This window comes from Podarcis filfolensis (assembly GCF_964270895.1).
Source record: "Podarcis filfolensis genome assembly, chromosome: 18".
Taxonomy (NCBI): domain Eukaryota; kingdom Metazoa; phylum Chordata; class Lepidosauria; order Squamata; family Lacertidae; genus Podarcis; species Podarcis filfolensis.
This window is the reverse complement of record NC_139622.1, coordinates 3,284,051-3,307,651: the sequence shown is the minus strand read 5'-3', so window position 1 is coordinate 3,307,651 and position 23,601 is coordinate 3,284,051. Positions and strand designations below refer to the sequence as shown.

The following is a 23,601-nucleotide window of genomic DNA, read 5'->3' as shown; positions in this document are numbered from 1 at the left end:
GTCACAAAATATACAGAAGAGTGAAGGGTGGAAATATAAGCTGTTAGACCTTTAAAATGTGCCCTTCCAAAATTTCCCTCTTCCCCCAGCGTAGATGAAAAAGCCACAGGTTTGGTAAGTTAAAGATTGGTTTACTTACAAATGCTTCAAAGCTCCGGTTCATGCGCTTTTCCATACATTGGTCAGAAACATTGCACAGGAGTAGTAAAACTTAGCTTAGTTCTAAAGCAGTAAAAGTTCCAAGATTATTGGTATAGGAGCTCAAGAGTGGCTGGTGAGAGCCATGCGGTTGAGCTGGAGCAACCAGCTCAAGCTTCATCACATACTGAGCTTCTCAGGTAGACTGGAGTTGGGAGAAACAATAGGCTTGAATTACCTGTTTCCTCCCAAGGTAAGGGAAGTGACATAGCTTAGCCTGGCAGGATAGATTGCTTTTTAGTATTAACCCCTTCATGCATTCATTAGACTTAAGCATGTTGGCTACTTGTGGCTGGTTATCCCACATACCCAACGCCGAGTAAGTTGCGGGCTGGATCCAATGCTAAGTAAATCTCCCTTCAGTGCAGGGATTTCTGCTTGTGCGAAGGGACTCTTCCCCCCACCCCCTGTGTGCCCTCTAATTCAGTTCTGGGGTCCCCCCCAACCCTTTAGAGCAGACTTGAAGTAACTCCACAGGATGGAATTGGGGGGGGGGTCCCATTGCACAAGAGGAAATCTTTGTGCCAACAGGAGATGTTGGTTGGTTATGCTCAGAGCATACTGATGGGGAAATGCAGGTTGTGTCCCGAGCCAAAGAGGACCCGAAAAACCCACACCGCATAATAAAGTGCCCAGATTGAGAGTGCTGTATGTTAAAATACATTTTACACGACTCTGCCGGTTAGACTTGGGTCTGTTTGATGCAGCGTTTTCTCTCTTGCTGTGTCACAAGTACGTGCCTGTACTGTTGTATGGTCTCAGTGGGGTGGGGAATGCATTTCTCTCCCCCCCCCCCCGAACAGTCCCTTTTTTAAATGTGTCAGAAGCTGCAATCAGCCTTGGTTTCCAAAGTCCGGCCTCAAACATTTGTGAATGGGGGAACCAAAACGACATTGCTGGCGCTCGTCTGTTTATCTTAGCAAAAACCGGCACGGGTGTAATATTCCCCATCTCCAAGGCCACTGTGGTTAAACGAACCCCTGTTTGTACTCTGACTGAAACAGCAAACTGTGTGCGTGTGTGTGTGTGTGTGTGTATGTTGGCTGGCTGATGCAGTTGACCTCTTGTCCGTGTCTTTTTAAGAGTATTTGTTGGGGTGGCGAATTGCTTGCAAGCGCTCCGTGCTCTCCTTCCGCTAAGCGTCCTTTTGAGAGCTTCTCGGCTCGGAAGGCGAAAGGGGGGGCGCTGCATTATTTTGGCCTTCTCTGCTTTTTTGTGTGTCTGCAGGCTTTGCGAGAGAGGACGTCCGCGAGTAACGGGGAGACCATCACCAGCCTTCCCATCAGCATCCCCCTGAGCACAGTGCAGCCCAATAAACTCCCCGTTAGTATCCCCCTGGCCAGCGTAGTCCTACCTAGCCGTATTGAGAAGGTGGTGAGTAAGGGTGCTTTCCCCTCCTCCTCCTCTTCCTCTTCCTCCTCCTCCTCCTCACCCCTTGCTATAAAAAAGCAAATCTGATGAGCTCCCAACAGCATCTTTTAAGTTGCAAACCCTACGGATAGCTCCAGCTCTTAGCTGCTTTCGTTCTCTCTTCCCGCCCTACTCCTCTGGCATCTGAAAATCAGGAATCCGATGCAGCTGATTGATTGTTATGCGGTCGCAGAGCCGTCGAAAACGGAATAGGAACGCTGAGGATCATAACGTGTGCTTGTTAGAAATAACAGCATGATGAAACGCAGGCGTGCTTATGGTACAATAGATGAAAGCGTGAGATACAACTTGGATTTGGGATTATCCTCTTAGAATCATAGAATTGCAGAGTTGGAAGGGGCCCTGAAGATCATCCAGTCCAACCCCCTGCAATGCAGGAATATGAAGGTGCCCAATACGGGGATTGAACCTGCAATCTTGGCGTTATCAGCACCATGGTCTAACCAACTGAGCTATCCAGATGCTACAAAGTCTTTGAACACAGGAGAGGATCTTGGCTGCTAACTCACTTATTGACTTGCTTGTCAATATTTTATATATATATATATATTCCCCAGGTACTTTTCCTTTGACCTTTCCTCGTAAAGGAGCAAAGCAGCCTAGGATGGTCCTCTCTGTGCAGGTTGCACTCAAAGAAGTCATGACCCAAAGTTTTGACTCCTTGAGAACTCCCTCCCAGTCTTGCAGAAGGGAGACCAATTCATCAGATGCGTGGCACAAATTCCTGAGAAATTTCCTTCCCTTTTCTTACCCCAACCCCCTTCTTAAAAAATAATTTAAAAATGCCACTCTGTTAGTCCTCATGGGTCCCAGAGAGCTGCCTCTGCGTTCTGCTACCTGGCTTCATCTAGAACAGGGGTTCTCCAGCTGTTTTTTGACTGCAATTCCCATCACCCCTGACCATGGGTCCTGCTAGCTAGGTTTGATGGGAGTTGTAGTAGTCCAAAAACAGCTGGAGACCCAAGTTTGGGAGACTACAGTTCCCATCATCCCTGACCACTGGTCTTTCTTAGCTAGGGATGATGGGAACTGTAGTCCAACAAGTTTGGGAAACCCTGGTCTAGAAAGTAGAACGCAGGGCTTGGAAGTGGAAGAATTCGGATCCTTCTACAACTGTTAAAACTGGCCAAGCAGCTTTTGGACTAGGTGTCTGGTTTTGCTGCTGCTTTCATTCCCCTGTCTTCTCTTGGAGAGTGGTTGTTTGAATTTATTTTATTTCTTAAGAAAGGGTCGCGGGCAAGGAACATCTTTGTGCCCTCCCCGACATTGTTGGACTCGTAACTCTCCTCATCTTGTCGCTGACCATTGGCCATGCTGGCTGGTGGGAGTTGTGGTCCCTTGGCAGCCAGTCTTCCCCACCCCAATCTAAGAAGCTGAGTTTTCTGCTCTCAGGAGGGGATGCCTCTTCTAAATGGAGGAATTTCCTCCAATGGCAGTAGATTTTATTGTTTATAGCCCATGGCCATCACAATACAATATAAGCACAGATAACACAACTACAGAACGAAAGACATTACATGCACCAGACCAGGACAAATCAACAATGTCCAGAATTTTAAAAGCTTTCCTTCTGGTCAGCATCCCTGGGGTTTGGCACTTGCGCTATCCAGAAAGGTTGCCCTTAATTTTCTTGACGCTGGTGCGAATGGTGCCACCCTATAACGGATGCGCCTATCAAAATGCGCCAACAGCCATTTAATTTTCAAGTCGTCCAGTTGACCTTCTAAGGCAATCTGAAAAGGGAAGATAAATTTAGCTCTGGGTGAATCATACAATGGACAATATAGAATATAACGTGCAAGATCCTCAACAGGCCCTGATCCACATGTGCAGAGGCTGTCCGTCTCCCAGCCAGATATTCAGTAGGCATCGTTTGAAATCTGAGCTGAGTGAAGGCATATCTAACGGGGGGGGGGGGCAGGGATGCATAATACATGGAGCAATGTGCCCCCCCCCCGCCGCCGCCAAGAAGAGTTGGAGGCCGCCCAGAGTGGCTGGTGTGTTGGTGACACACAAACGTGGTACCCTCTAGAAAGTGGACCACAACTCCTATCCTTCCTAACTTTGGCCACGCTGCCCAGTGGCGTAGCGTGGGGGGTGCAGGGGGGGCCGGCTGCACCGGGCGCAACATCTGGGGGTTAAGGTTAGGGGGCGCAAATCCACAGGTTAGGGGGCGCAAATCCATGGGTTAGGGGTGCAAATTACTTGCCTTGCCCCGGGTTCTGACAACCCACGCTACGCCACTGACGCTGCCTGGAGCTGAATGGAGTTGTGCGTCCAACAACCTCCGCAGGGCTGCAGGTTCACCGCCGTATTTTGTGCAGTGAAAAGTACCATGTTAAATTATGGTCGCCCACGTGGGTGGTTGGGTTGATAACAGCTCAGTCGGTGGAAGGTGACTGGTTCAATGGCTGCAGTCTCCGGGGCTCAGTTGGCAGGAGGTGAGCGGTGGGATCACTGCAATCTCCAGAGTTTTGTTTCTTATTTTTTTTTTTGAAAAGCAGACCCTTCCTATTCTTGGGATACGTGGGGTGTTGCTGTCAATCAGAGCAGGAGCCACTGAGCTGAACTGGCCCATCCCTTGAGGTGAAAGCAGCTCCTTCAGTTGGTGTTGATTAGCGGCGTCTCTGCTAACCCCTTTGGATGAGAATTCATGCATGGCAGGGGGGCTGGACTAGATGACCCTTGGGGATCCCTCCCAACTCTGTGACTAACGCTTTTTGCGGTCGCTTGCTTGCCTGCCCAGCGGTCCAGCCACTTTTAACAGGAGCAGCAGTCTAAAGTCTGTTTCCTCCGCAAAAGCTCAACCAACCCTTCTCTCTCTTTTTTCCCCTCTCTCTTTTTCCCGTTTCCCCCCTCGTCCCTCCAGAGAAGCACCCCCAGCCCCGTCCACCAGATCCGAGACTCCTTTTCGACACTTGAAAAACAATATGGTGCTAGTTCTCATAACGGCATTAGCAGTGCCGCCGGTGGAAAGATGCCACCTTTGGCTACCTCAGGTGAGTTGTTCCCCATCTCCCTTCTCAACCTCAACTTCCCCGATGGGGTGGATTTTAGCCCTTCCAGATGCCTAGGGATGTTAAAGCAGCTGTTTTGGCGCCTGCTGAAAATATTCCTGTTTAGACAAGCCTACCCAGATTCTGAGAAAGGCGGGGTGATTTTAATCTCTCTTAGTATTTTTCTTTAAAAAATTTTTTTGTTTATTTAGTTTTCAAATATTTGCATACTTTACCATCAACAATAAGTTTCATTTATCCATTGGCTCCCGATCACCCCTCCCCGATGTTCTGTGTTAATCCTTTGACACTGCATATTTTATCTCCATATATATCTGCATCCTAAATTATTAGCCTTAACATCTTTCTGCAGTTGCTCATATTTCAAATCCTGATTGCGTTTTCATGCAATTGCAATACTTCTTCAGATATTCTACCAAAAGTTTTCCAGTCCTCAAAGAACAATTCCTCTTTTTGATCTCTTAATTTTTGTTATTAGCTTTGCTATCATTTTAATAAGCCATTCTTTCTTCTTTGGGACCTCATCCTCTTTCTATTTTAGAACATAAAACATTCTTCCTGCTGTCGTTGCATACATAAAGAAATTAACCAACTTTTAAATTTGTAAATTAAAAAAAAACACACCCACAAAAACAAATGAACATAACATTTTTCAGTTAGCAGTCAATTAACACTGGACTTCCCCTTTATCCCTCCATGGTTTCCCCAAATTTTCAAATATCGCTGCATATTACAGTTATTCTGCACCTTATCTTCACCAGAAGTTTCTTGAATACGATCTTAACAGCTGTTCTTACTCAGGACCCACTTGCGTTTCAACATGTTTACAGTAGTTTTTTTTTAATGATCTACGAACTTCTTAAAGTGTGTCTCACCCTGATATTTAATTTTACCTGCTAAACTTGCCAATTCAGCATTGTCCAATTCAATTGCAGCTGCCAAGAGATTAAACCAGCTTTTTTGGTATATATCTGTTTAAACCTCACAGGTTTTTCTTACATGTCTGGCTCCATGGCGATCAACGGGGCGTTCCCAAGCAGCCCCGCCCCGCTGAACCCCACCATCGACCACGCGGCCCTGGAGGATGCCTCCAGCTCGGGGAGCCTGTTCAACTCGGTGGCGGGGTCCCGGAGCTCCACCCCACAGCAGCCCTCGTTCCTGGCCATGCCCTCACGGGCCTCGGCCCAGAGCTCGCCCGCTCACCAACACTCGGCCAGCCCCAGGCTCAACGGCGCCCCCCAGGGCCTGGCTGGCGTCCTGCAGTACGTGGACTCCCAGAAGGGACTGGCCGAGGGCGGTGGCACCAGGGGTGACCCGCAAGGGATGGAGTCAGCCTTCTCCGACCCCGAGAGCGAGGGGAAGAGGAGGTTCATCTTCACCATTTCACCTGCCACCGGGACCGTCAAGCACTGCCCACCCAGCAAGCACAGTGCCCTCACGGCGAGCATCCGGGCAGAGTGCGGCCAGGACGGCAAGAAGCGCGGACGGAGGAAGCGCTCCTCCACGGGGGCACCGGGCACCAACTCCGGTGTGTCTCCCAAGCGCAAACCGCTGCCTGCGGTGGCTGGGCTCTTTGCTCAGCCTTCGGGGTCTCCCCTCAATATCAACTCCATGGTGAGAACCAAGGTGGTTTGTTTGCTTGTTTGCTTGCTTGCTTGCTTGTTTCAGGTGGTTTCAGATGGGGTGGTTTATGCAGCCACTAGCCTATGCAAGCCAGAGTCGCCTCCAGGTGATCAGACAGGGAGAGAGCGAGAGCCCTCTGCGGATTGGTGAGATCACCTCACCTGACAGGTGCCCACCTGATCTCTTCATTCGGTGGAAGTGGCAATTCTGCGGGCGCCACATAATGCCTGTTCCACATCTGTAAGAACTCAGTTGGTTAGCTCTTTCACTTTGTAACTCCCTGCGTATTGATATCAGGCAGCACTGCCTTCAGTTTGCTCGTTTTGGTGCCTGCTAAAACATTCCTGTTTAGGCAAATCTAGATGCGGGTGGCGCTGTGGGTTAAACCACTGAACCTAGGGCTTGCTGATCAGAAGGTTGACGGTTCGAATCCCCGTTACGGAGTGAGCTCCCGTTGCTCAGTCCCAGCTCATGCCCACCTAGCAGTTTGAAAGCACGTCAAGTGCAAGTAGATAAATAGGTGCCACTCCATCAGGAAGGTAAACGGCGTTTCCGAGCACTGCTCTGGTTCGCCAGAAGCGGCTTAGTCATGCTGGCCACATGACCTGGAAGCTGTACGCCGGCTTACATAAAGCGAGATGAGCGCCACAACCCCAGAGTCGTCCACGACTGGACCTAATGGTCAGGGGTCCCTTTACCTTTACCTTTACCCAGATGCTTAGAAAGGTGAGGTCATTTTAATCTCTTTTAGCATCTCAACTTCGCATGTTTTAAAGTCGGGTTGCAATTTCCCCCCTTGATTTTTACTGTTCTGTCTTTAGCAAACCGCTTTGAGGTGTTTCTTTTTCTTTTTTCGAATAAGGAGTACGTAGATTTTGCAAAATCAGTAATAAATAAATTGTGCAATCCCCTTTCAGTGCGGACCTTTGCGGTTTGCATTCCTACCTGCAAAAACCCCATAAATATCAACCTGTAGCCCCTCATAGCTAGTGCAGTTAGGATGCTCTATGAGTCTTTGATCCTATAATCTTCTCCTTTGCCACAGACAGTGAAATGTTGGTCAGCAGAATATGTCACCTTTGAAGTGAAGCATTTGTCCTCCTCCCCTAGAACAGAGAAGCTGGACAAGCTTTTCTTCAGCTTTCCCTCTCCCTTCCCTGCCCGTTTCTCTTTTTGCTATGCTTAGATAGATAGATAGATAGAATAGACAGACAAAAAAAAAACCACGAAACCAAAGTTACAAAACATAGGAATTATGCAGAAGCTGCAGTTTCTTTTAATATATGTCTATTAGTTTTTAAGAACATGGTATTTGTTTTCCAAACAAACAGGGAGCAGGAACTCTAGAAAAAAACGAAAGCAACAAAACAGATCACGAATGCTAAATTTTGTGATTTGGTGGAGTGAAAGTGAGTTCTGTATTTCTGGATCTGATACAAATTTTTGCTGTGTCCCTTAAATGTAAAGCTCTAAGGCCCAGGGGATGGTCACCTGTTAACCAGTTGCAAAAAGGTGCTCAGGGGGTCCTTTTTGGCTGTAGGTTGGGGGGGGATAAACACTATAAATAGCAAGAAAATAAGAGCGCGAAACCCCCACGAAACACGCCATAACGTTAGCAGCGCTTCTCCAATCCTAAAACGCTTCTCTTCTTCTTCTTCTTCTTCTCCTTCTTCTGTCTTTCTTCCTCAGGTCAGTAACATTAACCAGCCTTTAGAAATAACAGCCATTTCTTCCCCTGAAAACTCCCTGAAGAACTCTCCTGTTCCCTACCAGGACAGCGACCAGCCCCCTGTGCTGAAAAAGGAGAAGCCCCTGACCCAGAGCAATGGCATCCATTACTCGCCGCTGACTTCTGACGAGGAGCAGGGGTCGGAAGATGACCACAACAGCACCAGGTGAGTGTGGACCTCGCCTTGTAGGGGGGAACACCCCTGCGGGGGCCCTGGTCTCGCGTCGGAAAGACCTCACTGCCGTAGGAAACTGCCTTCAAACGAGTGAGGCTTGATGGCCTTCCTGGCTCAGTACTTTAATAATAAAAATAATAATTATTATTATCATCGTCAATTCTGTATCCAGGGCAGCTGTTTACCAGCTCCATCTGGTACGCAGGCTGAGACCCTCCCTGCCCGCAGACTGTCTTGCCAGAGTGGTGCATGCTCTAGTTATCTCCCGCTTGGACTACTGCAATGCACTCTATGTGAGGCTACCTTTGAAGGTGACCCGGAAACTACAACTAATCCAGAATGTGGCAGCTAGACTGGTGACTGGGGGTGGCCGCCGAGACCATATAACACCGGTCTTGAAAGGACCTACGTTGGCTCCCAGTACGTTTCCGAGCACAATTCAAAGTGTTGGTGTTGACCTTTAAAGCCCTATACGGCCTCGGCCCAGTATACCTGAAGGAGTGTCTCCACCCCCATCGTTCTGCCCGGACACTGAGGTCCAGCGCCAAGGGCCTTCTGGCCGTTCCCTCACTGCGAGAAGCAAAGCTACAGGGAACCAGGCAGGGGGCCTTCTCGGTAGTGGCGCCCTCCCTGTGGAACGCCCTCCCACCAGATGTCAAAGAGATAAACAGCTACCTGACATTTAGAAGACATCTGAAGGCAGCCCTGTTCAGGGAAGTTTTTAATGTGTGACATTTTAATGTATTTTTAATCTTCGTTGGAAGTTGCCCAGAGTGGCTGGGGAAACCCAGCCAGATGGGCGGGGTACAAATAATAAATTATCATCATCATCATCATCATCATCATCATCATCATCATCATATACCCCACTCATCTGGCTGGGTTTTCCCAAGCCTACACTGGCCATCAGCTGCTCTCCAGGATTTTGGGAAGGGAGTCCGGAGGTGCCAGCGTTCGGATCCTACAACCGAGAAGCAGGGGGTTCTCTCATTGTGTCCTCTCTGTTCTGTGTTCCAAAGCTACCAAGTGACTCTCTGATCTGCCTTGTTGGTGGCTTTTTCTTTCCCCCGTTTTGTCCTCAGGGCTTACATGGCAGGCGGGGATTTTTAAGAGCCTAAATGAAAGGCTGTCGACCTCTGGCGATCTGCCAGCTCTGTTCAGGTGGTCTGCAGCATGTCCCCGTTAAAAATGCATCTTGATTTTTCAGTTCTACTTTAATTGCTGCTTTTGTTTAATAATAATAATAATAATTATACCCACCTATCTGGCCTGGGTTTCCCCAGCCACTCTGGGTGGTTTCCAGTACATATGAAAACATAATACAACGTCAAACATAAAAAATTTCCCAGTATAACAATTTATAACGATAAAGACTTACATGCTTCAGGAACTCAATACCTTAAGCTTCTCCCCGTATGAACTGATCCAGACCCTGTGTCCCCTCCCAGAGAGGTTCGGAAGGTGGCAACAAGAGAAGAGGCCTTTTCTGGCTCCCTAATTGTGTTGCCATCACTACATGCCTTTAGGTGCCAGGCAAAAACATTCCTCTTTACCCAGGCCTATGGCTATTAAATAATCTGTGGCCTATGAAAGTGTGGGGGAGAGGACTGTTATTTTAATGACTATTTTACTATTAGGCTGTCTGTCAGTATAGTATGCTTTCTGTTACGTTTTTATCATTGATAAATGATATTTATCACATTTACCACATTCTATAATGTGTTTTTAATGTTGTACAGCGCCCTGGGATCTTTTGATAAAGGGTGGCGTATAAATTGAATTAATAATAAATAATGATGATTATGGTGGTGGTGGTGATAAATTGTTACCCAACTCTTCACACTAAAGTTCCAGGGAGGGTTACATAAATCAAAACACGTTAAAATCGATCTTGAACAACTTATGATCCCAGAAATGATGCAGGTTCTAGAACAGGCATAGGCAAACTCGGCCCTCCAGATGTTTTGGGACTACAACTCCCATCATCCCCGATCCTGTTAGCTAGGGATGATGGGAGTTGTAGTCCCAAAACATCTGGAGGACTGAGTTTGCCTATGCCTGTTCTAGAAATGCGGAGCTCAGGTGTTAAAGGCTGGGGTGCAGCGGTGCATTCTCAGCATTTGTCCAAAGCTGTATAGTGCCAGTCGTGCCTCTGAAAATACAATAAAAAAACAAATTGCGGAGGGTATTTTAATTTCCAGGACAGGCAGAAGAATCATGTAAGCCTGGGTTTCCCTAACCACTAGAGATGACGGGAGTTGTAGCCCAAAAACAGTTGGAGACCCAAGTTTGGGAAACACTAATGTAAGCGGTCTACTAAAAGCGCAAGCAGTTTTCTCATGACCCATGGGGTGGGGAGATGTTTGGGAACCCCTGGCTTAAGGTAAACAGCTTTTCTTTGCTTTTTCCTGTAAGACCTATTGCAGTCGTTAAGAGTCGTCAACAGGCTCATCACAGCCATCTGCCAATCACCCATTCCCACCACCCTTCTGAGTAATACCCCTCCCCACCTTCTCACTATATAGAAGGATCTGGCAACTTCTGTTTCAGTGTATCTGAAGAAGTGTGCATGCACATGAAAGCTCATACCAAGAACTAACTTAGTTGGTCTTTAAGGTGCTACTGGAAGGAAAAAAATTTTTTTGTTTTGTTTTGACCTTTTCTTTTCTTCTTCCTCCCTTCCTAGAATTGAGAGAAAAATCGCGACGATATCACTGGAAAGCAAATCTCCGCAGAAGCCGATGGAGAACAGTAAGTGTGGAGGCCGCTGGTGTGGGTCAGGGGAAAAAGCTGTTTTAGACTGCCTGCTCAGGGTGGCCCTGGGTGTTCACAACAGGTGCATGTAAAATAAGTGCAGCTCCATACGGATTAGATAACTGAGCACAAAAGCTGTCTTCACCTACGGAAAGAGTATTAGCTATGTTTGATTGTCAAATACCGTTCTAGATTTGCCAGGCTGGTCTTGAAAATGATGCTTCTTCTGTATATAATGAAGGAATGTCAAGGCATATCAAAAGTGTTGGGACGTTCTGCTTCCTTTGTGGCTATTTTGGTGCTGACGATGCTTCCCTTTGCTCTGTCTCTTCTCCTATTGCCTCTCTCATTCCTGCTCCACTGGTCTGTCTGCGTCCCTTTTGCCCCTTCCTCGCCCCATCCGCTTCTCCCTGTCTCGCCTTCTCCTTGTGTGTGTGTCTCTCACACACATTCCTCCCCTGCCTCCCCAAATCCCAGGCATGAGCTTAGCCGGGAGGAAGCAGGCCAGCGAAAACATGAACAGCAGCAAGTGGAAGTCGACCTTCTCTCCCATTTCCGACATCAACCTGACCAAAGCAGTGGACAGTCCTCTGCAGGCCCCGTCGCTGAGCCAGAACTCCCTTTTCGCCTTCCAACCGCCCTCCGAGGACGGTTCGGGGGGTGACGGCAAGGTCTCGGCCCACCCAAGGAAGCACGGGGCCTCGGCCGCCCTCGACGGACTCGGCCAGACCATGAATGGATTTGCTTACAACAGCGGGCTGCCGGCCGACCTCGGTTTACATAGCTTTATTGACGGTGCTCCTCTCCCGCACAAGGCCGCTGCGGACGTGGCCGCGGCGCTGGCGGGCAGCTCCCCGCTGAGCTTCCTGGCGCAGCGCAGCAAGGAGGGCGGCGGGGTCTCCGAGACGAACCCCTTCCTGAGCAAAAGGCAGCTGGAGAGCCTGGGAGCCCTGGCCAAAGGGGAAGACTCCACCTGGCCCAGCGGCCTCAAGGGCAAAGACCCCGGTGAGCTGAGCGCCCGCCTGGGAGCCACTTTGGACAAGTCCTCGGTGCTACATGGCAGCAAGGCTGGGAAGGGCAGGGAAAGGGAGGCCGTCGAGCTGAAGAACGGCCACAACCTCTTCATCGCTGCTGCCGCCGCCACCCCTCCGGGCGGCCTGCTCAACGGCAAAGGCCTGTCTGTGGCCCCCACGGGCAGCTCTCCTTCCTCTGTGCCCACCTCCTCCTCCTCCATGGTGGCTCACCCGTTTTTGAACTCGCTAACCACTGGCTCGCAGTTCCCCCTGGGCCCTATGGTGACGAACTCTTCGGTACTGCAGTCCCTGTTCAGCTCCATGCCAGCCGCCAGTCTGGTTCACGTCTCGTCGGCTGCCACCCGACTGACCAACTCTCACACGATGGGCAGCTTCTCCCCCGGGGTGACAGGTGGAACAGTTGGAGGTAAGGCGGAGCTTCGGGGTTCTTCCTTCCCTGGGGGCACAGCTGAGAAGGGGGGGCAGGGACAGCCTTTTCCGCAACCTCTCTGCAGCCCCACTCCACAGTTAGGTGGGTTTTATTTCTTTATGCATCTTTATTGAAGTTATATACTGCCCTTCATCAGGACACCCCAGGGCAGTTCATAGAGTAAAATACAAGACAAAACACCAGTAAATAATTAAACCAAAACAGCAAAACAATACTCCCCACAGACACATTTAAAAGGCTGCAGGGTATTTATCAGCCCAAGGACTGGTTGAAGAGGAACGTTTTTGCCTTGTGCCTAAAAGTATATAATGAACCTCCCTGGGGAAAGCATTCCACAAGCGGGGAGCCACTGCAGAAAAGGCCCTGTTATCATGTTGCTAGCCTCTAGACCTCTCATGGGACAGGCACCCAAAGAAGGGTCTTGGAGGATCTCAGGGTCCGGGTACATTCATATGGAGAGAGGCGATCCTTGAGGTATTGCGGTCCTGAGCCGTTTAAGGCTTTATAGGTCGAAACCAGGTTTTCAAGCACTCTTTTCTGGGAGATCCCCCACTCCGCTTGTGCTGAGCTGTGTTCCACAAAGGTGGGGGGAAGGGCTGGGGCTACACAGACCATCCATGGCCTACCTGGTGCCTTCCCCAAATGTTGCCTGGTGTCTTCCCCCAGCCAGCAAGGGGAACCAAGGAGGAAACATGCCAGTTCCCCACAAACATGCGTGCCTGAAGGTCTCCTCCTCCTAAGAGCCTCTCTTTTTGGGAGAAGTCGTGTTTCCGGGGCAGAGTGGCTGCAGCAGCCTTGAGACTAGCTTGCTGTCGCCAAAAAGAGGGCCTTAGAAATGGGTGCGCTGTTGGGTCTCTGAGTTCAGCCAAAGTCCCTTCCCCCTGGCGCATGAAAGGAGACAGGTAAGTGAGCAAGCCTCTACACCCCCCCCCCCCCGCTCAGCTTCTACACCATCGCTGCTCATCGCTTGCCGCTGCGGCTGTCGTTCATTTTCTCCATGCTGCGCATTTGTCTGTCAAGCTGCGGCTGCTGCGATCTTTTTTAAGTTTGCTTGCTTGCTTTAAAAAAATATATTTTTCCCCCTGGTTGTGTTGTGTCATGTCGTTGTTGTTTTTGCTTCTCTCGCTGTCAGCCACCTGCTGAGTTTGTTTCTTTCTCCTGTTTGCAGGTATTTTTAACCATGTGGTGCCTTCTGCCTCCTCCTCCTCCTCCTCTGCTCCCTCGCCTTCCCTTCCGTCTTTCTCCTCCTCTTCCTCCTCCCTCCACTTTGGCAGCAGCGCTGTCTCCAGCTGCGCCGCCGCCGTGCTGAGCCTGAATCCTCTGCAGGTGGCTCCCGCCTCCCCATCGTTCCACTCGCCCCCGGCCCCGTCCGGCGAGACGCAGCACCTCGCGCGAACCCCGGCGCACCCGTCCCAGCGCACCCCGCCTCCCAACGTCTCCTTGCCTCCGCCCCCTCCCCTCCTCGCCTCCAGCAGCGACCCCGTCCTCCTGCAGGCCTTCTCCTCCCTTCCGGGCTCCGAGGCTTTCTTGCCGCCCCCCTCCTCCTCTTCCCCCGCTAACTCCGCTTTGTCTATTAAGCTAGCTTCTCTCCAGCACATATCCTCCCGCCCTTCCTTCACTGTCCACCACCCGCCTCTGCCCCGCTTGGCGCTAGCCCAGGCCGCGCCCGGGATCCCGCAGCCCAGCGCCGCTGCCTCCGCCGCGCCCGCTATGTGGGTCACGCTCGGCCTGCAGTCTCCTTACGCTTCGCACCTCCCCGGGGTTAAGCCGCGGTAATGGGCTCGGCTTGACCCTTTAAGCGTTCGTGCCCCGTAAGGTAAGGCTGGCCGGGAGGGGTGGGTGGGGTGGGCAGGCAGCTTCTTCGGAGGCATGGAGCCACACGTCTGCCCTTGCGGCCGTGTGGAAACTTTGTCCCCTTGCAAGGTGGTTGTGGGGTGGGTGGCGGCTAATGGATTGAGGTTGAATCTGGGAGAAAGGGGTCGGGCAGCTGTGGGGGAATCCCTGGTCCTGAATGGGGTAACTGTGCCCCTGAAGGACCAGGTACACAGCCTGGGGGTCATTTTGGGCTCACTGCTGTCCATGGAGGCGCAGGCCAATCCTGCGTCCAGGGCAGCTGTCTGCCAGCTCCATCTGAGACCCTCCCTGCCTGCGCCCTGTTTTGCCAGAGTGGTGCATGCCCTGCTTGGACTACTGCCACGCACTCTCCGTGGGGCTACCTTTGAGGGTGACTCAGAAAATAAAGAATGTGGGAGCTAGACTGGTAACTGTTACCATATAACACCGGTCCTGCAAGACCTACATTGGCTCCCAGTACGTTTCCAAGACCAATTCAAAGTGTTGGTGATGACCTTTAAAGCCCTAAACGGCCTCGGCCCTGTTGACCTGAATGAGCGTCTCCATCCCCATCGTTCTGCCCAGACACTGAGGTCCAGCTCCGAGGGTCTTCTGGCGGTTCCCTTACTGCGAGAAGTGAGGTTGCAGGGAACCAGGCAGAGAGCCTTCTTGGTAACATTTGGAAGACAGGCAGCCCTGTATCGGGAGGTTTTTAATGTTTGATTTACTGTGTTTTGATTTGATGGAAGCTGCCCAGAGTGGCTGGGGTGACCTGATCAGATGGGCAGTATATAAATAATGTTGTTGTTGTTCCTCATGGCCCTTTTCACTAACTTCCTTGGGGTGGTGGTCGTCAGCAGTTTAGCTTCTGCCCTCGCATGCAGAATGGCGTCTCCGGACAGGGCTGGGAGAGGCTCCTATTCTGGAGGGCTGCAGCTGCCAGCCAGTGTAGACATTGCTGAGCTGGTTGGACCAGTGGCCTCACTCATCATAAAGCAGTTTCCTGACTAAATTGTTATTACCAGGCAGATGGCATCATGCCTGGACCTGAAAAATTACCGTATTTTTTGCTCTATAAGACTCACTTTTCCCCTCCTAAAAAGTACGGGGAAATGTGTGTGCGTCTTATGGAGCGAATGCAGGCTGCGCAGCTATCCCAGAAGCCAGAACAGCAAGAGGGATTGTTGCTTTCACTGCGCAGCGATCCCTCTAGCTGTTCTGGCTCCTGAGATTCAGAATATTTTTTCCCTTGTTTTCCTCATCCAAAAACTAGGTGCGTCTTGTGGTCTGGTGCGTCTTAATAGAGCGAAAAATACGGTAGTAACTGGCGATGACTTGCAGTAACTGGAACCCGAGTTTGGAGGGTCGAGGAAGAAAGAGGCCTTGTTTGCCCACAATGAAATAAAACTCCTCCTTATCATCATTCTTGTATTCATATCCCACCTTTTCCTCCCAAGGGCTCAAGGTGTGGTGTACCTGACTATTCCCAGGGCGTTTTTTTCAGCTGGAACTCGCCAGAACTCTTGTCCCAGCATTTCTCGGGGGGGGGGGCATTATAAGAGAACAAGGGAGGCGTTCGTGGCACCTCTTTTTCTAGAAAAATAGCCCCGGTTCTTCCCGTGCAGCAGCAACAACAGCCCTGCGAGATAGGTTAGGCTGAGAGAAGTCCGTGAGCTGCTCCCAAGGCTCACCCAGTGAATGCCGTGGTGGCCGAGAGGGGGATTCGGACTCTGGGCTCTCCCATGTCCAGCCTGACGCTCCAACACAGTGTTTCCCAAACTGGGGTCTCTGGCTGCTTTTGGACTACAACTCCCATCATCCCTAGCTTGCAAGGCCAGTGGTAAGGGATGATGGGAATTGTAGTCAAAAACAGCTGGAGACCCAAGTTTGGGAAGCAGCACTATGCCACACTGGCTCTGTCTTGTAGGTCAAGCGAGGTGAGAATTCTGAGGGCCAGGTAGTGGCTCTGGAGGGCCGCACTGGGTCAAACCTCCCCAGCCCTGCCCGCGCCATCCTTGATTTCCTGGTTTCGTGAACTGTCCATAATCGGCTGGCTTAATCTCTCTCTCCCTCCCTCCCTGTTCCCACAGGTAACTAAGGACCTTCTACCTCAACCCCCCACGTGACCTATGCAAGGCCAGCCTGGACCAACGCCTCTCCACTTCCACTTGAAGGTGCTGCCCTCAACCGCTGTAGAGAGGGGCTTCTGCTCCTCCCCTCCCCCTCCTCCCCATCTCTCTTTACTACTGGACACACGCAGGAAAACCAGACGAGGAAAGAGACAGGCAATTGAACCCTTGAGTCCTAAGCCTAAAAGCCGGAAGAAAATGCTACTGTGAAATCTTAAGTGTATGTGTGTGTGTGTGTATATATATATATGTATATTATATTATATAATATATATGTATATGTATATCTCTCTCTTTCTAGATATATTCAAACTGCAGAAGGCGACAACGGCCTCCGATTTGTATTGTTGATATAGTTTAGATATTTATATATTTTTTAAAGTTTGAGAACACGTGTTTTCACAAAAGGCACCCTCCCCCCCTCCGCTCTTGTGTGTGTGTTCGTTCCACGCAAAGTCTTGGGACTGGAAAAAAACACACTGGGGAAGGGGCGGGGGGAGAAGAGGAGGAGGACTTTTAACAAACAAAATACTGCTAATAACAAAAGGACTGGCCAACACAAGCGGAGACACATCCAAAAGGTTCTCTTGGTGCTATCCATGCCCGACAGACGTGTGCCTCTCCGGGCCGCGCTCCCCCGTGGTGCTTTCGTTTTTTCGTTTTTTTGCGGGGCGCAGAGGCCTGGTTGTTTGCGTGTTTGGGGGGGGGGTGACCAATACTAAGCCACGTTCCTATATAGAGCGAGCCTGAGTCTTCTTAATTTATTCCACCCGCTCCCACCAGAAGTCTGGTCCATGTCATCGTCCGTGTCTCTTCCGCTCTGCAGTGAAGCCAGGGAAATGAGGAATCTGGGGCTTGTCCTCCTCGGTGCTGGCCCCTTAAAAGCAACCTTAGCTGGCCGTTGGGCAGTAGCTGGCGTTGGGCAGGGGCCAGGGGTGAACGGAGCCAGTCGTTTTGCACGGGCGTCTGGCTATCTGCCTCCCCCCATGCTGTAGATCTGACCACCGATGTCATGTAATGCTTATTTGAAGGTGGGGATGCAGCCATCACACTCCCCTCCCGTCTTCCCAGCAGAATTCAGATATGGTGCTCGTGGGGGATAAAACATAGCCTCTCCCGCCCCAGAAACAGACACCCCCAGGTGCGTTTCCGAAGCGAGGGGGAAGGGGAGTCCTCTGCCTTAACTGTGAAACCCAAAAGGGTCGTGTTCGGAGTTCAAGGTGGGGTGGGGTGGGGACCCTGACCCACTGGCTTCTGGGGTGGGTGGCGATGAAAGCAACCCCTCTCCCTTCCCAGCGGAATGGCTCCCGCCAGGCAGCCAAGCACTGGCAGGCATTTTCTCACGCCAAGGGCAGCTTCACCCGTGTTTTGGGACTCCGCCTCAGGCTTGGGCACCTTTCTTGCCCGGGTCCAGGCTTTGTAGTCTTCTAGGTTTCCTTTAAAAATAAAAACCATTGCTTGCAATTTTCTAATCATGCCATCTTTGGGGGCTCTGCCTTGCCCACGGTGAGGATCTCTCCCAGTTTGTCCTCCCCTCGGAGGCAGCAGATTGGGTCCCCGGCTGTCTGGCTCGTTGCTTTGTTCCTTGGAAGAAGCAGGGATGTTCATCATCCTTGCCCGGTGCTCTTTCCTTCCTGTTTGTGTCCGTCTCCCGCTCTTGGAATATTCCCCCAGGGATGTTTTGATTTGGGAGGCGATGGCCACGCAGAGGCATCCCACTGGTGTCGTTGGCCAGGCTGCTTGCAGTGGAAAACTTGAGAAAGCAGGCCGCCCAGTCTTGCGCTGGGCCTGCTGTCAACTTTCTTTCTTGGGGTTCTGGCATCCTTTTTGTGTGTTGTCGGCGGCAAGATTTTTGATACTTGATCAAGACACGCGGCTTTGTACGTTCCGTCAAAGACACGTCCGCTCACTGCTTATGTCCTTGTTGCTTCTCAGTGGGTCGTGTTTTAAAAATGTGATTTCACACCCCTGCATCAGAGATAAAACACACACACACACACACATGCATACTGCAATCAAACTTAACTTTTTTTGTATCTCGCCTGACAACACTGGTGCTTTGCTGATTTTTTTATAACAATAAATTGTGACTTGGGTGATCAGTGCATAGGAATAATTCTTACGTTTTTGTTTGTTTTTAAGGCACACAGCTTTCTGGGAATGGTGAGATGTGGAGGGGGGGATATATCTGTTTAAAAGCACATACACACTCGTATGCTTTCTGCTAATTTTTTTATCAGGTTGTGTCCGTAGTGTAATTGGAAGTGGGAGACAAATAGCAGTTTTGTTTCCTCAGGTGTGCCTAAAATCAGGGAGGAAATGGCAAGGGCATGAGAAAAAGAAAGTCTGTGATGATCACAGCACAGGGTATCATTCTTGCTCCCCTCAATACCACAGCGGTCCCTAAAGTCTCATGTTTGCCTTCCTTACTTCCAAGATCCACCTTGTGGCTTTTATAAGATAGTCTCTTGCTGTTGCTTTTCCCTGAATCTGTCTTGCTCTCTCTCTCTCCCCTCCGCTAAGGTCTTGGAGCAAACAGCTGACTTCTCTTGAAGACTTTTCACCATTCTGCTTGTTTTTCCTTGCCCCTGTTGGTCTGCTCAGCATCGGCAGAGAGCCGGAACTTCCCCGTTTCCAGGTTTCTTAAAACTCTCATTGCAAGCCGAATGAATTCCTTTTGGCTCCGGTTCCCCCGCCCCAGAAGGAACAGGGGGGATGCAGCTCATTACTCTGGCAACCCTTTTTTTCCTTCCGCTGCGCAGGACCAGTACGGAAATCACCCCCTAATGAATGTGGACTGGCTGCCAAAACCCTTTATCTTGCTTGGATAAATCTCCGCTGCCTTCTGTCGCGTCACCGGCCAGGTTTCCAGCAGTACTCTCTTTCTTGTCCTCCTTCCACACTTGGGTATCTTTCCCCTGCAGGCCCACGATGCCTGCAAATTTCCACTTTGGGGGAAAGTGTGGATACAGTTTGCGCTTTCTTTCCCTCTCCCTTCCCTTGACTTTAGTCTTAGCTTTCTTTTCTTTAAAAAGAAAAACAATCCCACTTGAAGGCCTGGTTCTTACAAGTCTTCAGTCAGCTGCAAATCTTTTCCTAGGTCTGAAACTAAAACGGATTCCTGCTTGTTCACCTTCCGCCCTGTGTTAAATTCGTAGGGTGCGAATTTCTCATACCTGACGCAGGAACAATGACTTGCTGCGCTTGAGTTGAGCTCTCTCCAGCAACCGCTTTCTCTCCCCCTCTTAAAAAAAATTCCTCCATCTCCCCTCAACCCGTCTTCTCACCTTCAGTACTCTTGAGGTCGCAAGTGTGTGTTTCATGCATCGATCTTCCGTTCGGAATATAGTCTTTAAAATGCCGGATGGGCCCCTCTCCATTGAGCCAAGCAGGCCATAGGGCGGTGGGCTCTTCTCCTCTGACCAGCCCAGGGTTTTGATTTTATAATAGCACGGGAGAGCTGGCCAAAGATACAAAGACCAAGCTGCTTGTTTTTAACTAACCAGGCGGTTCAGACTTGGGGCAGTAGGTCCTGGGTCCACATCCGAATCCTGCCTTACCCGACCCCTCGAGGACTCAGCTAGGTTTCTTGCTGGTGCTGTCTTGTTTGCAAGAACTCCATGCCAAAACACAAATCCACTTGGGTGATCCATTCGGCCGCTGGGGCGGGACTCCCCGCCTCTGGAAAGATCACCCCCAAAGGACAATTGTCATATTTGCCCTGCTGCTTCTGGTACAGAGATGGAATCTCAGGGGCTCCCCAGTCGACAACCCCCCAGGGCCGTGCATTAAAATCGAAACCCACACCACTTTGTCTTGTGATGCCGTTCTTGGGAGAAGCTGGTTTTAGTGAGCTGTTGGGACCCCCCCCGCCTTGTTTTAATTTATTTATTTTTCTGAGTGGGATTTGCTGCTGCTGCTGCTGCTTCCCTTCATTGGTGCTAGATGCTAAACAAAACCCTATGGTGCTTGGCCGGGTTCTTTTTTACCGCCCCCCCCCCTGGGGGGGGCATTCCTTTCACCCAGCCGACCTGGCAACGACAGGCCACAAGGAAAGGAGGAAGGCTGGGTATTCTATTTTATTCTTTGCCAGTAAAACCTGCTTTAAGATGCTTTTACTTTGCCCGCAAGCACACAGAGATTATGTTAAGTTGTGTAAGGGGCGTAGAGGGAACTCGTCTTCTAACTTTATTTTTCAGGAGGGCAGAGTATTAGTTCAGCAGCAAACCTCTCTAAAGGCTTGACTCTGTTTCTGGTGCAGAATATGGTGCTATTTGGGTGTGTTTGTGTTTCCCTAAGCCGTCAGGGCTCCACCTTATCTGAGGTTATCCTAAACCAGCCTCTGCCATTTTGGGGCCCCTCCCTCGGCAGTCCAGAGCAATCTTGGAGGGGCCTCACAATGGCAAACGGACTCTGCAGACCACAGGACGATGTCCTCATTTTCGCGGCTAACCTCTTCCATTCCATTTCCAAACACAACCTTTCTCCTAAACCGCTGGGCATGAGAACTCGTAGAGGTCTAGCGTGCTTGGCTTTGAAATCTTAAGAGCGATGCCTGCGGCATGAGCTTGGACAGCACCCTTTTTTTTGGCGGGGAGCGCACACCCTCGCAGAAACTGAAACACACACCCTGTGCTTTTCTGCTTCTCTCTCTCTCCCCCCCCCCCCGCAAACCCCTTCTTTGCAACTTGGATAAAGTGGTGAAGAAACTTTGGGATTGGTTGCAAATGACGGTGTGTCCTCGCAAATTGGGTTTGGTTTGAGATGGTGTGCGTACTCTTTGTGAAAGCGTGCGGGTCATTGCAACAGCGATGGTGGGATTTGTTTGCACCCAGTGGAGTCGCTTGGTTTTTAAAAGTTGTAGAATTGCTTCAGAATCAGGGCAGGGTGGGGGGCTTCTGGGGTTGGGTGCTAATGGTGCTCCCCCCCACCCCTCCCAGAAACAGACCCACAGGGGGGGAAAGTAGCCTTTTGCAGGGTGAAAACTACTTTTCGATCAGTCTAACAGACACACTGTAGTAGATGCAGTCCATTAAGCAGGCTGCCACAGTCTCCTGTGAAGTTTGAAATCAGCCTTGCCGGATATCTTAATATCCAACAAGAACTTCCATAGAAACTGGCTTGCTTGTCTGTGTTTAACTAGCATAGGAATTTGTGGTACTCTGAAAGAAAGGTGCGTGCTGGGGAGTCGATAGCAAGCATCCCATTTGCAAAATACCTTTTGTCTCGGTTGCAGGAGGCTGTTTTTGCAAATCTGGTTCAAAACAGGTCTTTCTCGCTGCAGGTATTGGCTGCAGCCCTTCATAATTTTGGATTTCCTCACCCACATGCACATTGGAACCTTAAAAAAACAACCCCTTAGCCCCCCCCTTTTTCTAACCTTGATGGGATGGAGGTCTATTTAAAAAAAAAATAGGAAGGAGAAATGTGGGGTAGATCAGCTCCTTCTTTCAGTGCTTTGCGTTTTTTGAGCCTTTGGAGAAATGTGCTTTGCAGAAACAGCCCTTGGGGGGCTGGTTAAGGAATTTTCTGGTTCCTCCCCCCTCCACAATGAACTGAGGCTTTGTCTTGCCGAAACAGGGAGTTTGGATGTGGGCGGGGGGGGGGTATTCAGTCAGTGATGGAAATTGCTGTTTCTCAGGAATTAAATCTGTAAAATGTAAAATAAAAGGAATCCGTTTGTAAATGGATTGAAGGGAGTACCCATATTCTTAGAGGTGGGATGTTCTTTCCCAGCAGCTAGGAACTTGATTTGTATACATTAGCCCATGAAAATGAATTCTATTTAAATTTCAGTCTTTCATCCGATGTATCTTGGGGTTTGTTTGTTTGTTTGTTTGTTTTGGCTTTGTTTTTGAGACTTTGCTCCATGAAATCTCGATCCGTCATTCTTCCATAGATCCATATGAACTACTTCTGGCATTGTGTATATATGTACGTAATAATCTTTTATCTATATATTTCAGCCCCTTCCATTCCTTCCGATTCTCTGCACTGCAAAAAAAAGAAAAAAGTTTTATCTTTCTGTTCTAACTTCCACTTCAGATCTCCCCCCCGCACTTCACCCTGATTTGTAATTGAAAAAAAAAAGAAAATGGCTTTGAAGTTTGTCTTTATATTAAAAAAAATGTATGTATTTTAATACACTGTATACCCTTGTGGAGGTGCTTCTATACTTTCTGAAGTTGTCTGGTTTCTTTTGCAAGAGACGTCCAGGTTTCACAGCCAGAGAGGCCTGCATTCCCCCCTGGGGCCACATGCTAGAGGTCAGCTGAGCGATAAATGCAGCTTTCACCTTTGTAGAATCATAGAACTGTAGTGTTGGAAGGGACACCCCCTGCAACGCAGAAATCTCAACTAAATCATCTGCAGCAGATGGCCGTCCAACATCTGCTTCAAGGCCTGCAAGGAAGGAGGGAGGGAGACCATTCCACTGTCAAACAGCTCTTACTGTCAGAACGCTTTTAAAATCTCTTTTCATGTCACTTGAAGCCATTTGTTCAAGTCCTACCCTCCAAAGCCGGAGAAAACAAGGTTGCTCCCTGTGACAGCCTTTGAGATAATTGGAAAGTTGAAATTGAAATACTTTATTGTCACTTGTACAACTTGTATGCAGTGAGATTACACAAGCACCCCCCCCACTCAGCTCTCTTAGTCTTAATTCCCCTCGTTTACTGACGCACACCCACCAAACCCGAAAGCCAGTTGCCCTGTTGTGATCTTTTCATTCAGCAGCCCAACAGCCCACGGATAGAAGCTGTTGGTGCGACTAATCCTGCTTCTATATCTTCTGCCCAAAGGCAGGAGATCAAGAAAGTGCCGGCCAGGGTGTGAATCATCCCTGAGAATTTTCCTCACTCTCCTGAGGCAACGTTCTTCCACTATTTCATCCAGCGGATTCACGAGACAGCCCATAATATCTTGTGCTGTATTCACCACCCTCTGTAGGCACTTCCTATCAGTTGATGTCAAACCAGCGTACCACACCGTGGTGCAGTATGAAAGGACACTTTCTATTGTAGAAGGAGATCGTCATGGCTAGCCTGTCTCCTCTCAGTCTCCTCTTTTCCAGCTCCTTCAACCATTCCTCATCAGGTCTCGTTTCCTGACCCTTGATTATCTTGGTCTCCCTCCTCTGCACACCTTCCAGCTTGTCAACATCCTTCCTAAATTGTGGTGCCCAGAAGTGGACACTGGACTCTAGGTGTGGTCTGATCAAGGCAGATAGAATAGGACTGTGGCTTCCCT

General features: G+C 49.9%; 1 protein-coding gene across 4 annotated transcripts in view; it reads left to right on the top strand.

The window, feature by feature from the left end:
- The window catches only part of DOT1L (DOT1 like histone lysine methyltransferase), a 72,331-nt gene extending 49,805 nt beyond the window's left edge, over nt 1-22,526 (top strand). Inside the window, exons 22-29 of one of the 4 annotated variants that reach the window (XM_083594349.1) lie at nt 1,426-1,572; nt 4,499-4,628; nt 5,635-6,260; nt 7,959-8,164; nt 10,860-10,924; nt 11,405-12,367; nt 13,560-14,207; nt 16,315-22,526. In XM_083594349.1, the coding sequence (XP_083450475.1) occupies nt 1,426-1,572; nt 4,499-4,628; nt 5,635-6,260; nt 7,959-8,164; nt 10,860-10,924; nt 11,405-12,367; nt 13,560-14,167 (2,745 nt within the window). In that variant the 3' untranslated portion in view covers nt 14,168-14,207; nt 16,315-22,526. The remainder of the gene's footprint in view (nt 1-1,425; nt 1,573-4,498; nt 4,629-5,634; nt 6,261-7,958; nt 8,165-10,859; nt 10,925-11,404; nt 12,368-13,559; nt 14,208-16,314) is intronic. The other 3 variants (XM_083594351.1, XM_083594350.1, XM_083594352.1) reach the window with 3 other exon arrangements.
- Nucleotides 22,527-23,601: the final 1,075 nt, after the last annotated feature.